At 37.1% G+C, this 11,679-nt stretch overlaps 3 protein-coding genes and 1 pseudogene across 3 annotated transcripts; all 4 read right to left on the bottom strand.

Moving 5' to 3' along the window:
• On the bottom strand, nt 1,598–3,377 carry LOC104714630 (peptidyl-tRNA hydrolase ICT1, mitochondrial). Its single transcript, XM_010432062.2, has 7 exons — nt 2,970–3,377; nt 2,710–2,769; nt 2,514–2,596; nt 2,258–2,322; nt 2,147–2,180; nt 1,988–2,058; nt 1,598–1,890 (listed from the first exon to the last, which is right to left on the bottom strand). Exons 1-7 carry the CDS (start codon nt 3,277–3,279, stop codon nt 1,797–1,799), a joined length of 717 nt encoding a protein of 238 aa, XP_010430364.1. The 5' UTR covers nt 3,280–3,377; the 3' UTR covers nt 1,598–1,796.
• LOC104716056 (pentatricopeptide repeat-containing protein At1g62670, mitochondrial-like) lies at nt 3,581–5,718 on the bottom strand. Its single transcript, XM_019229682.1, has 2 exons — nt 4,018–5,718; nt 3,581–3,804 (listed from the first exon to the last, which is right to left on the bottom strand). Exons 1-2 carry the CDS (start codon nt 5,612–5,614, stop codon nt 3,785–3,787), a joined length of 1,617 nt encoding a protein of 538 aa, XP_019085227.1. The 5' UTR covers nt 5,615–5,718; the 3' UTR covers nt 3,581–3,784.
• On the bottom strand, nt 5,699–6,523 carry LOC109126509 (pentatricopeptide repeat-containing protein At1g64100-like). The gene has a single exon (XM_019230131.1). It carries the CDS (start codon nt 6,521–6,523, stop codon nt 5,699–5,701), a length of 825 nt encoding a protein of 274 aa, XP_019085676.1.
• On the bottom strand, nt 8,003–10,625 carry LOC104714629 (annotated as a pseudogene).

Raw genomic sequence — 11,679 nt, forward strand, 5'->3', positions numbered from 1 at the left:
AATATGTCTAAAACCATTAACGGAAGAATCCGTCTGATTTTGGTTTTATCAAAGGACGTGGGTGGTGGAAATATCATTAACTTAATTCAACTAACTAACATCTAATTTATATATATATAAGAAAAAATTAAAAAGAATAATCACCAACAACCTGCTTAGTACGTGGAATATATTCGATAAATAGTACCGAGTCAATTCAATCAAGGATAGTTAGTATCTATTTGTACCAAAGCAACGACATTTCATATTTTGTTAAATATAATATATAGTTAAGCCGGTTCGGACTTATTAATTAAAAAGATTAAGTAGTTTAATCTCGTTATAATCCAAATCCAAAACTCTCACACGTCGGATTCTCCTGGACATATAAAGTTAAATGTCAACGCTCTAACAACGCCAACATACATCTTCAAGAAAAGAAACAGAGAATAAATTATCTTTGGGATAAATTAGTTATGGACCCCTCGTTTTATTGTGTTTTACAGATTCGACCCCTTATCTTATCTTATCTTCCATTCTGTGTCAATTATTTTGTGCTAAACCCTAAACTCTTACTACAAGTCAAAACAAGATCTATTTTAGCTTGATGAGTTTTATCTTTTTATTTATTTATTAATTCCCATTTATAAAGCAACTGAAAAAATTAAGATTTTAAGTTGGATTATGTTATCGGATATATATTTATTCATATGTAAGAGAACAAAAAAATTTATTTGCCGCTTTTCATGTTCATACACTATGTACTGCATGTTATTAATATTTTTGACATGCTTATTATAGTTATTATTATATATATAACAAAATCATTTTTCAAATATCCAAGAAAGTTAGAATTTCGATGGATATTTTAAATAATAAATACCAACAAGTTTTGAAATAGAAAAACATGAAAATGTAACCTAGTGTGAAAATTCATTTATATTGTAAAATAGGAATTTCAGGAAAAAAATATTGTAAAACCCCTTCTAGGTTGTATTTTTTTATAAACGAAAAATAATATTTAAAAACTGTATAAATTTAAGTATTTTAATTATTAAATTATATATAGTTAACCAATTCATGATGGTCCAATTGTTTGAATAACTTATAAAAGATAAGGATAAGTGTTTGTGTCTCTCTGCTATTGTTAAAATTAGAATAAAAAATACTCAAATCATGATCTTAAAATAAACCATTATATAATCATCAGTTGGTTTGGTCTGATTAATTCATTATCATCAGTTGGTTTATGTNTTTTTTTTTTTTTTTTTTTTTTGAAATCTTCGAGTTGGTTTTTATGTGTGGTAATTTCCATAATATATATATGTGCCAAACGTATTGAGAAACGCTGCTTTTGGAAGCAGAGGAGCGGTAGTGGTCTGCAGAAGTGGTTACCGAAGAAGCACTTCGTGTTTCAGTTGGACAAAAGCGTTTAGTGACCGGAAAGTTGTGAGAACGGTTACGCTTCCAGTTTCCGGTGGTCTAGAAATCGCTCATGTTGCCGCAGCAAGAAGCTCTGGGAAGAGTGATAACAACAATAAAAGAAAATGGATCAAGCATATTGATCAAAGATCAGGAGAAGAACATGTTATTCGAAAGTAAGAAAAAAAAAGGTGTGGAGTGTTATGTTTGATACTTTTTTGTGTTCATCATTTGTTGTATTAAGAGTGTGGTTTGTACATAAAAATCCAATATACTGCAATTCTTATTGGAAGATTTTGACTGTTCTTGTGTTACATTAAATTCCAAGAAAATGACATAATCATCTAAGTTAAAAAGCTTTAGAATCAACCTGGACTCCATTGTATGGTTTAAGTTTAATCATCGTAACTACCACGGCTTCTTCTCGCAGATTTCTTGTCCGAAAGAACTTTCTTGCTTTTAAGTCGTTTGTTGTCAGCTTTCGCAGCCCTGAAAATGTCAGAATTAAAAGCGTCAAGATCTGAGGATTGAGTGAAAAAGATGGAATTATAACAAAAAGAGGATTTGGTTTAGGTTGAAAACTGACATCTTCACAATTTTCTTCTTCTGTTCTTCTGATGGTGGAGGTGGAACATATGAAGCCGCATCAATTATGGCCTGTTCAATAATACATCTCAGCTTTATATAGAACAAAACACACCATGAACAATGCTTGCATTATTTCAATACAGTCAGTTGGTATTACCTGTAGCTTTTCAAGTGCATCGTCAATGTTGCCTCTGCAGATAACACACAGTCAGAAAGGGATGATTTCTTGAAAGTGGAATAGGAAAGAGACAATTATAAGGTTACTGACTTCTGCGTTCTGGTTTTGGTTGAAGAAATCACAAGTTCACCGTCCTTGTTTATCCGATTCTTCTCCTGTTCACAGACAACAAAAGCTATTTACACAATGCTTAGAAACAAACAAGCAGCTAAAATACTCGCACAGGATCAAGATCCAAATAACATTTTCACAATTATATGTACTTGCTCCATGGAAACACAGTAGAGATTCATAAAACTCATATTCATAGTTTTGTAGAAGAATGATAATAGAGTAAAAAACAAACCGTCAGTAAGATTTTGTCTCTGATCCTGTCACTTAGCCAGTATGCGTTCTTCACATTGAAGCGCATATCAACTTTGGTATTCACTGAAAATGAACATATGAAGTAAAGTTATAAGCATTGATACATCCAAACCAAGTAATCCTAAAACAACAATGCAAAGAACTGTAAAAAGACTGTGAGAAAAAAGGTCACACACATTTGTTCACATTCTGGCCTCCAGGACCACCGCTTCTAGCAAAGTTAAGTGTAACATGGTCTGCAAAAATACCAAAACGAACATACAAAATCAAACTTCTCAAGAAAACATAACTCTAGAATCCATTAGCTTTTCACCAAGCTACTACAAAACTGAAACCTTCCCTTTCTTGTTGCAATCAGATAAAGCGATTTAATTTGAGTTTAATGTATACAGATGAATCATTTGGCTCTAATGACTTTAAAGAACAAAGCTTTAACCTAGAGTGATTTGAGGAGTAGTAGGTTCATTGCCAGCGGAATTAGCTCTTTCCTCTGCTTCATGAAGCATCTGTTGAACTTGTGACAACCGTGAAGAAACTTTCCGATCACCACCGCTTCCACCGGAGGTCGACGCCGCCGCACAACGGATGGATCCGAATCGGGAAATAGAGTGGATTGGAACAATTCGGGGAGTGAGTTTGAGACATGGTAAAAGTGATTGACACGATTTCGATGAAGAGTGAAGGAGAAGTGGATGATGGATGAACTCGCGTAGAATCATGTTCGTCATCGTTCTGACTGCCGCCATTTTTTCACTTTCTCGGTACTGAAGATTCTTCCGAGGACAAATTGACGATGTCGAGAAGGAAAATGAAGAAGAAGAAGCGACCCTAATTTTGCGTGGCTCCCAATTTCCGGTTCAGTTTTATGGTTAATAAAAAACCGAAATTTTTTGTGGTTCTCTCTCTGTAAAATCCGGTCCAAATCGAAATCCAAACGTGATTTCCCGGTTCGCATCGACGCGATTTTGAATTGACTTGGTTAAATTGATACGGTTTAATCGACCAGTGTTTGAACCTCGAAACTATTTTGAGGATGGAACAGAGCACTGTGACCTCGAAACTTTTTTCCTCGACATGAATGAATGAACAATCGAGTTCATCATTACAGAATATCACATTACTTTTTGACATTTCGTTTTCTTTTCCTGAACTAATTAAAAGCAGAACTTTCAATTGCAGAAGGCAGAAGCTAGTAGGCGTGTAGAAATGTGGAATTACAGAAGATGGCATTGAATCTTCCAATTCTTTCACTCATCCTCCAATTGATGATCCTGCAAAGTGCAAAGCAAACACGCCAAGCTAATCAGAGAAGGTGAATTTGGAACCTCTATCTTAAATTTGACTTATTTACATGCATCAGTTGCAAACTTCTCAAGATGTTACAGTTACAGCAGAAGCTCTGCAGCAAAAGCTGTATATATATATGAACCTAGAACCTAGAAGGAAAATAAATAGACTGGATAAAAAAGAGTAGATGACCATACCAGGCACACTCTTTTGCAGATCCTCCAACATTGCCTTTGCTTTTTGTAGTTCCTCCTTACTAAATAAACCTGTCAGCATACCGTGGAAAGTAATAGTATCAGGAGGACACACACCACTAGAAACCATCTCCTGGAAAATGTCACGGGCGCCATTAAGATAACCCACTTGACAAAACCCATGAATCAAAGTGCTGTAAGTTATTGTATTAGGACATACACCACTAGAAACCATATCCTGGAAAATGTCAAGGGCGCCATTAAAATCACCCTCTTGACAAAACCCATGAATCAAAGTGCTGTAAGTAATGGTATTAGGACACACACCACTAGAAACCATCTCCTGGAAAATGTCAAGGGCGCCATTAAGATCACCCACTTGACAAAACCCGTGAATCAAAGTGCTGTAAGTAATTGTGTTAGCAACTATTCCTCTTCGATACATCTCGCAAAAAAGCTCCAATCCCTCATCAACCCTTCTTGCCTTACAGTAGCCATTAATGAGTGTATTAAAAGTCACTAAGTTCGGTGAGCAGCCCTTGCTAGCCATGGAATCAAACATCTGTCTGGCCTCATCTAGGCGGTTCTGCTTGCATAACCCATCAACCATTGAGGTATAGGTGAAAGTATCAAGGACTACACCTTTTCGCAACATCTCAACATATAATTCTTCAGCCCTTAAAAAGTTCCCTTCATTGACAAATGAGCTGATCATTATATTATACGTTCGAACATTAGGTTCCACACCATTGAGGGGGAGACTATTGAACAAATCCCATGCTTCGTCTACCTTACTACTTTTGCACATTCCGTGGATGATGATGTTATATATAGCAGTATCAAGATCCATCTTACTCTTCTGCATAACCTCAAACAATTCCAATGCCTTATCTATTTTCCCATCATTGCAGAAACCATCCAGCAAACTGCCACAAGTCACGATATTAGGGGACACACCATGAGAAATCATCTCCTGGAAAAGGTCTTGAGCAGCATTAAGATCCCCAACTTGACAGAACCCATGAATAAGAGTATTGTAAGAAGCGGTATCAGGAACTAATCCTAATCTAGACATCTCATGGAGAAGTTTCACTCCAGCATCTAACCTCTTAGCCCTACAGCATCCATCTATGAGAGTATTTACGGTGATTATATCGGGAGAGCAGCCCTTGCTAACCATCAAATTAAACATGCGCTTTGCATCATCTAGACGACTATGCTTGCAAAATCCATCGATCAATGAATTATATGTGATTGTATTAGGAGATATATCCCTTTGAAGCATGTCGCTGTATAATTCTTCAGCCTCAGAGACTTTTCCTTCTTTGAAAGATGCATTGATCAATGCATTGAAAGTTACAACATTAGGGTGGACACTTCTTTTGATCATATCACGTAGCAGTTGCTCGGCATCACTCCATTTACCGTAGCTACAACAGCCGTAGATCATACAGTTGTAGGTTTGAACATCTGGCATAATTCCTTTCTCAAGCATTTCAGTGAAAAGATGTTGAGCATGGCTGTGGTGCCCGTCTTTGCCAAGACGATCAATGATGGCATTATAGATTACAACACCGGGTTTGATGTGGGTTTGCTCCATCTTCCTAAGCAGATTCAAGGCGGACACAATGTCGGCTGGTTGAAGAAGGTCATGAACCTAAAATTCCTATTCAGCTTACAATTCCTATTCCATCATACACAATCCGTTTACAATTGTTCCGTAAGTGACCTCGTTAGGTTCATGACCTTCTTCAACCATCCGATCAAGCAGAGCCGTTGCTTCGAGAACTCGACCCTCCATACAAAGACCGTTCATGAGTATGTTGAAGGTCACGACATCGGGTGTTAATCTTGTTTCAACCATATGATCATATAAAGCCACGGCTTCAGAGATCCTATCTTGAAGGCATAACCCGTGGATTAGCGTGTTAAACGTAACAACACTGGGTGTGAATCTTGTTTCAACCATATGATCAAATAAAGCTACGGCTTCAGAGATCCTATCTTGGAGGCATAACCCGTGGAGCAGCGTGTTAAACGTAACAACATCAGGATGGAAACCAAGTTTAGTGATCTTTCCAAAAGTAGACAAAGCAAATGACAACTTGTGGCAGTCGCAGAAACATTTCATCAAAATATTGAAGCTGTAGATATCAAAAGGAATCCGCCGCATTCCCATCTTCTGATAGAGAGAAATCGCAACATCGGGCCGTTCCATCTTCACGACGACACCAATTACTTTACTGAAATCAATTGGGGAAGGAAAGGGATGAGATCGAACCATATCATCAAACAAATCAATGGCATCGTCTAAGCATTTGATATAATGAGACCCACTCCTCAATTTCAAACTCTCCCCTCCAAATGTTCCTCCGCTCAAAGAAGGCTTACTCTTCTCAACCTTACTACTTTTCTTGGCGCCGCCGCGACGATTACCCAATCTCGTACTGAACAATCTCGCATAAGCAGTAGCAGAAGATTCCGATCTACTACAAACCCTAGCCAACATTTTCGATTCGCCTTGATTTTGTTCTCTCCGTAAACTTTAACAAATCTGCAAACGAGTGAGTGTAAAAAGTGTGAGTAAACTGCAAACACTTAGAAAGAGTGAGCAAATGACGACCGGTTCAATTAGATTGGCACTGTAACCGGTTCAATTGAAGCTAAATGAACCGGTAAATTTAGAGCACTTCTATTGGGTCTCCCTTTAAAAATAAGCAAAAATTAAAAAAAAAAATTGGTTTTCAGTGGACATTTTATAATTGGTTTTGAAGCTTAAAAGCTTTAGAATCAACCTGAACTCTATTGTATGCTTTGAAGTTTAATCATCATAACTGCCGCAGCTTCTTCTCGCAGAATTCTTTTCTAAAAGAACTTTTTTGCATTTAAGTCGTTTATTGTTGTCAGCTTTCGCAACCCTGTAAATATCAGAATTCACCGTTTCAAAATTTGAGGATTGATGGGAAAAAAAAAGGATGGAAGCATTGAAAGAGGATTTGGTTTGATAGATTCTGACAGCTTTACAATTTTCTTCTTTTGTTCTTCCGATGGTGGAGATGGAATATATATCAATAACCGCCTGTTGAGTTTCACATGAATAAACCAAAACATATCGGATTTAGATAAAACAAACACATACCATGACCAAAGAGGCAACTGAGTCATTTGGTATTTACCTGTAGTTTTTCTCAAGTGCATGCATGGTCAATGTTGCCTCTGCAGAGATTAAAACATGAAAGAGATAGCACTCACATAGTCACATTCATACTTCTGTCGAGGGAAAACAGAGGCATGACTGGTAACTTCTCTAATCAAAGACATCAACCAAACAATCTAAAGCATGCTTACTTTCATCAAGCCGTCTCCAACTAACATTCCCACCATCACAATGCTCACAACTTGATTCGACATCTTCCAAGTTTAAGCCACTACTGATCATTTTGATTGCTCTACTAACTAATGACATCATCAGCTCAAGTAATCTTTTATCAAAAAAAAGAACGTAATCTTTATCAATCTCTTTTTCTGTAGAGATCCTCAAAAACAGAATCCTTATAAATTTATCAGCTTTTAGAAAAGATTCAACCATTACCAAAGTAAGAAGAGCAAATAAAGAACCGGGTATATGACAAATCTATGTCTGGAGACTGAATAAAAGATACCAAAATTTCCAAGCGTCTACCAGACTTTTATGATTGATATAGCCAACAGAAACCCATAAATCTAAAGTGAATATCGACACCGCACGTATAAGAACATAACATAAGCAATGCCAAAAAACAACATCATCCGTTTCGTTTCAACATCTGATCGAACAATCAAACGACAAATCTACACACTGAGAATTGAAACATAATCCACGCAAAAACAGGAAATATGGCAGGCCTACTTATCGTCAACGGATCAAAAACAGGAAAAACGGATATTAATACACCAACGAATGACAAGAGAAAATAAAAGTACCTGGACGGGCCATGATCCTGACCTCCAAGACTACAATGCAAAGTTAAAAGTCACACATTTTTTCACACTCTGGCCTCCAAGACTACCGCTTCTAGCAAACATAAGTGTAACAATGGTCTACCAGAAACCAAACACAGATATGAGCACATCAACTTCAATAATATGTTTCTCATATCAAATAACCACAGAATAGAACTCTATCATCCATGTCTACAGATAGGTTTTCACCAATACACAACAAAAATTCAAGACTAAACTCAGTTCTTGTATACTAGCTGTGAATCCTGTGATTAATAGATTTGATATGAGATTTGTGTATACAGATGATCATTGGCTCTAATGACTAAACTCAGTTCTCCAGAATGTTCAAAAGTCATCAGAAAATAGAATTTTCTATAACCTTACCTAGAGTGGTTTGTTGAATTAGCTCCTCTCTTCCGGCTTCATAAAGCATTTGTTGCAACAGCAGAATCATAAATATCATTAAGTAAGAAAAAAAAAAAGGTGTGGAGTATTATGTTTGAAACTTTTTGTGTTCATCATTTGTATAAGTGTGTGTGGTTTGTACATAAAATCCAATATACTGCAATTCTTTCTTCTCGCAGATTTCTTGTCCGAAAGAACTTTCTTGCTTTTAAGTCGTTTGTTGTCAGCTTTCGCAGCCCTGAAAATCTCAGAATTAAAAGCGTCAAGATTCGAAGAGGATTGAGTGAAAAAGATGGAATTATAACAAAAAGAGGATTTTGTTTAGGTTGAAAACTGACATCTTCACAATTTTCTTCTTCTGTTCTTCTGATGGTGTAGGTGGAACATATGAAGCCGCATCAATTATCGCCTGTTCAGTTATATGATTAAACCAAAACATCTCAGCTTTATACAGAACAAAACACATCATGAACAATGCTTATTTTCAAAAGAGTCAGTTGGCATTCTATTTTACCTGTAGTTTATCAAGTGCATCGTCAATGTTGCCTCTGCAGATAACATACAGTCAGAAAGGGATAATTTCTTGAAAGTGGAATAGAAACGAGACAATTACAAGGTGACTGAATTCTGCGTTCTGGTTTTGGTTGAAGAAATCACAAGTTCACCGTCCTTGTTGATCCGATTCTTCTCCTGTTCACAAACAACAATAGCTATTTACACAGACGCATAGAAACAAAAAGCTTAAAGAGTCTTTAATAACGACTCTATTCTACTTGAAAATTTTGAGACCCCTACAAGATAAGATCCAAATACCAATCTACAAGTTCACAATTATCTGTACTGCTCCATACAAAAATAATAGAGTATACAATAAACAAACCGCTTGTAAGATTTTGTCTCTGATCCTGTCACTTAGCCAGTAGGCGTTTTTCACATTAAAGCGCATATCAACTTTGGTATTCACTGAAAATGAACATAAGAAGTAAAATCATAAGCATTGATACATCCAAACCAAGTAACAATGCAAAGAACTCTAAAAGAAAAAGGTCACACACATATTTGTTCACATTCTGGCCTCCAGGACCACCGCTTCTAGCAAAGTTAAGTGTAACATTGTCTGCAAAAATACCAAAACGAACATACAAAATCAAACTTCTCAACAAAACAGAACTCTATAAACCATTAGCCTTTCTATTTCTAGTTGTAACATCCGCGAACCAGATTTTTGTGATTTTGGAAACAGCATCGATCGACACCCTAGTGGCATTGATCGATACCCCTTATTTCTGGGTTCGACCGGTTTGATTAATTGCCGAATTGGTTCGGTTTGGTTCAGTTAAATCCCTAAATCGAGTTATAAGTGTCTAAGGACGGATTTTAGGGTTTGAGAGTCTCATTTTTGTCGCCGTTGAGTGAAAAGAAAGAGAGAAAAGAGAGAAAAACGTTTTCTGAGATTTCTGGGCTTGTTCTTGGTGATTTTGGAGAGATCTGAGGCTGTAGGAGGGTTAGCTGTTGCTGGAATCGAAGGGGAAGCTTCTGGAGGTGTTGTTTTCCACGTTTCTCAATCCAATCTTCCTGTTCTTGAGGTGAGTGCTTGACCATGGTTGATCTAAGCATGAGATCTCTCTTGTTTGAGTGTTTTCTTTGCTGTTTGTGTTGTTTTCCACACATATTTGTTCACATTCTGGCCTCCAGGACCACCGCTTCTAGCAAAGTTAAGTGTAATATTGTCTGCAAAAATACCAAAACGAAGATACAAATCAAACTCTCAGCAAAACAGAACTCTAAAAACCATTAGCCTTTCTCTTTCTAGTAAATGAGCTTTTAAATCTTCTCCAAAAGCTTTCAATTTGAGTTTAATGTATACAAAAGCTTTTACCTAGAGTGATTTGAGGAGTAGGTTCATTGCCAGCGGAATTAGCTCTTTCCTCTGCTTCATGAAGCATCTGTTGAACTTGTGACAACCGTGAAGAAACTTTCCGATCACCACCGCTTCCACCGTAAGTCGACGCCGCCGCACAACGGATGGATCCGAATCGGGAAATAGAGTGGATTTGAACGATTCGGGGGGTGAGGCGGAGACATGGTAAAAGTGATTGACACGATTTCGATGATGGATGAACTCGCGTAGAATCATGTTCGTCATCGTTCTGACTGCCGCCATTTTTTTACTTTCTCGGTACTGAAGATTCCTCCGATGACAAATTGACGGTGTCGAGAAGAATGAAAAAGGCGACCCTAATTTTGCGTGGCTCCCAATTTCCGGTTCAGTTTTATGGTTAATAAAAACCGAAATTTTTTGTGGTTATCTCTCTGTAAAATCCGGTTCAAATCGAAATCCAAACGTGATTTCCCGGTTCGCATCGACGCGATTTTGAATTGACTTGGTTAAATTGATACGGTTTAATCGATCAGTGTTTGAACCTCGAAACTATTTTGAGGATGGAACAGAGCACTGTGACCTTGAAACTTTTTTCCTCGACATGAATGCATATTATGAATGAATGAACAATCGAGTTCATCATTACAGAACATCACATTACTTCTTGATATTTTGTTTTCTTTTCCTGAACTAATTAAAAGCAGAACTTTCAATTGCAGAAGCTAGTAGGCGTGTAGAAATGTGGAATTACAGAAGATGGCATTGAATCTTCCAATTCTTTCACTCATCCTCCAATTGATGATCCTGCAAAGTGCAAAGCAAACACGCCAAGCTAATCAGAGAAGGTGAATTTGGAATCTCTATCTTAAATTTGACTTATTTACATGCATCAGTTGCAAACTTCTCAAGATGTTACAGTTACAGCAGAAGCTCTGCAGCAAAAGCTGTATATATATACATTCGCCTCTAAAACCCAGAAGGAAAATAAATAGACTGGATAAAAATGAGTAGATGACCATACCAGGCACACTCTTTTGCAGATCCTCCAACATTTCCTTTGCTTTCTGTAGTTCCTCCTTACTAAATAAACCTGTCAGCATACCGTGGAAAGTAATAGTATCAGGAGGACAGACACCACTAGAAACCATCTCCTGGAAAATGTCACGGGCGCCATTAAGATAACCCACTTGACAAAACCCATGAATCAAAGTGCTGTAAGTTATCGTATTAGGACATACACCACTAGAAACCATATCCTGGAAAATGTCAAGGGCGCCATTAAAATCACCCTCTTGACAAAACCCATGAATCAAAGTGCTGTAAGTAATGGTATTAGGACACACACCACTAGAAACCATCTCCTGGAAAATGTCAAGGGCGCCATTAAGATCACC

Source organism: Camelina sativa, chromosome 9, assembly GCF_000633955.1.
Source record: "Camelina sativa cultivar DH55 chromosome 9, Cs, whole genome shotgun sequence".
In the NCBI taxonomy this organism is placed as follows: domain Eukaryota; kingdom Viridiplantae; phylum Streptophyta; class Magnoliopsida; order Brassicales; family Brassicaceae; genus Camelina; species Camelina sativa.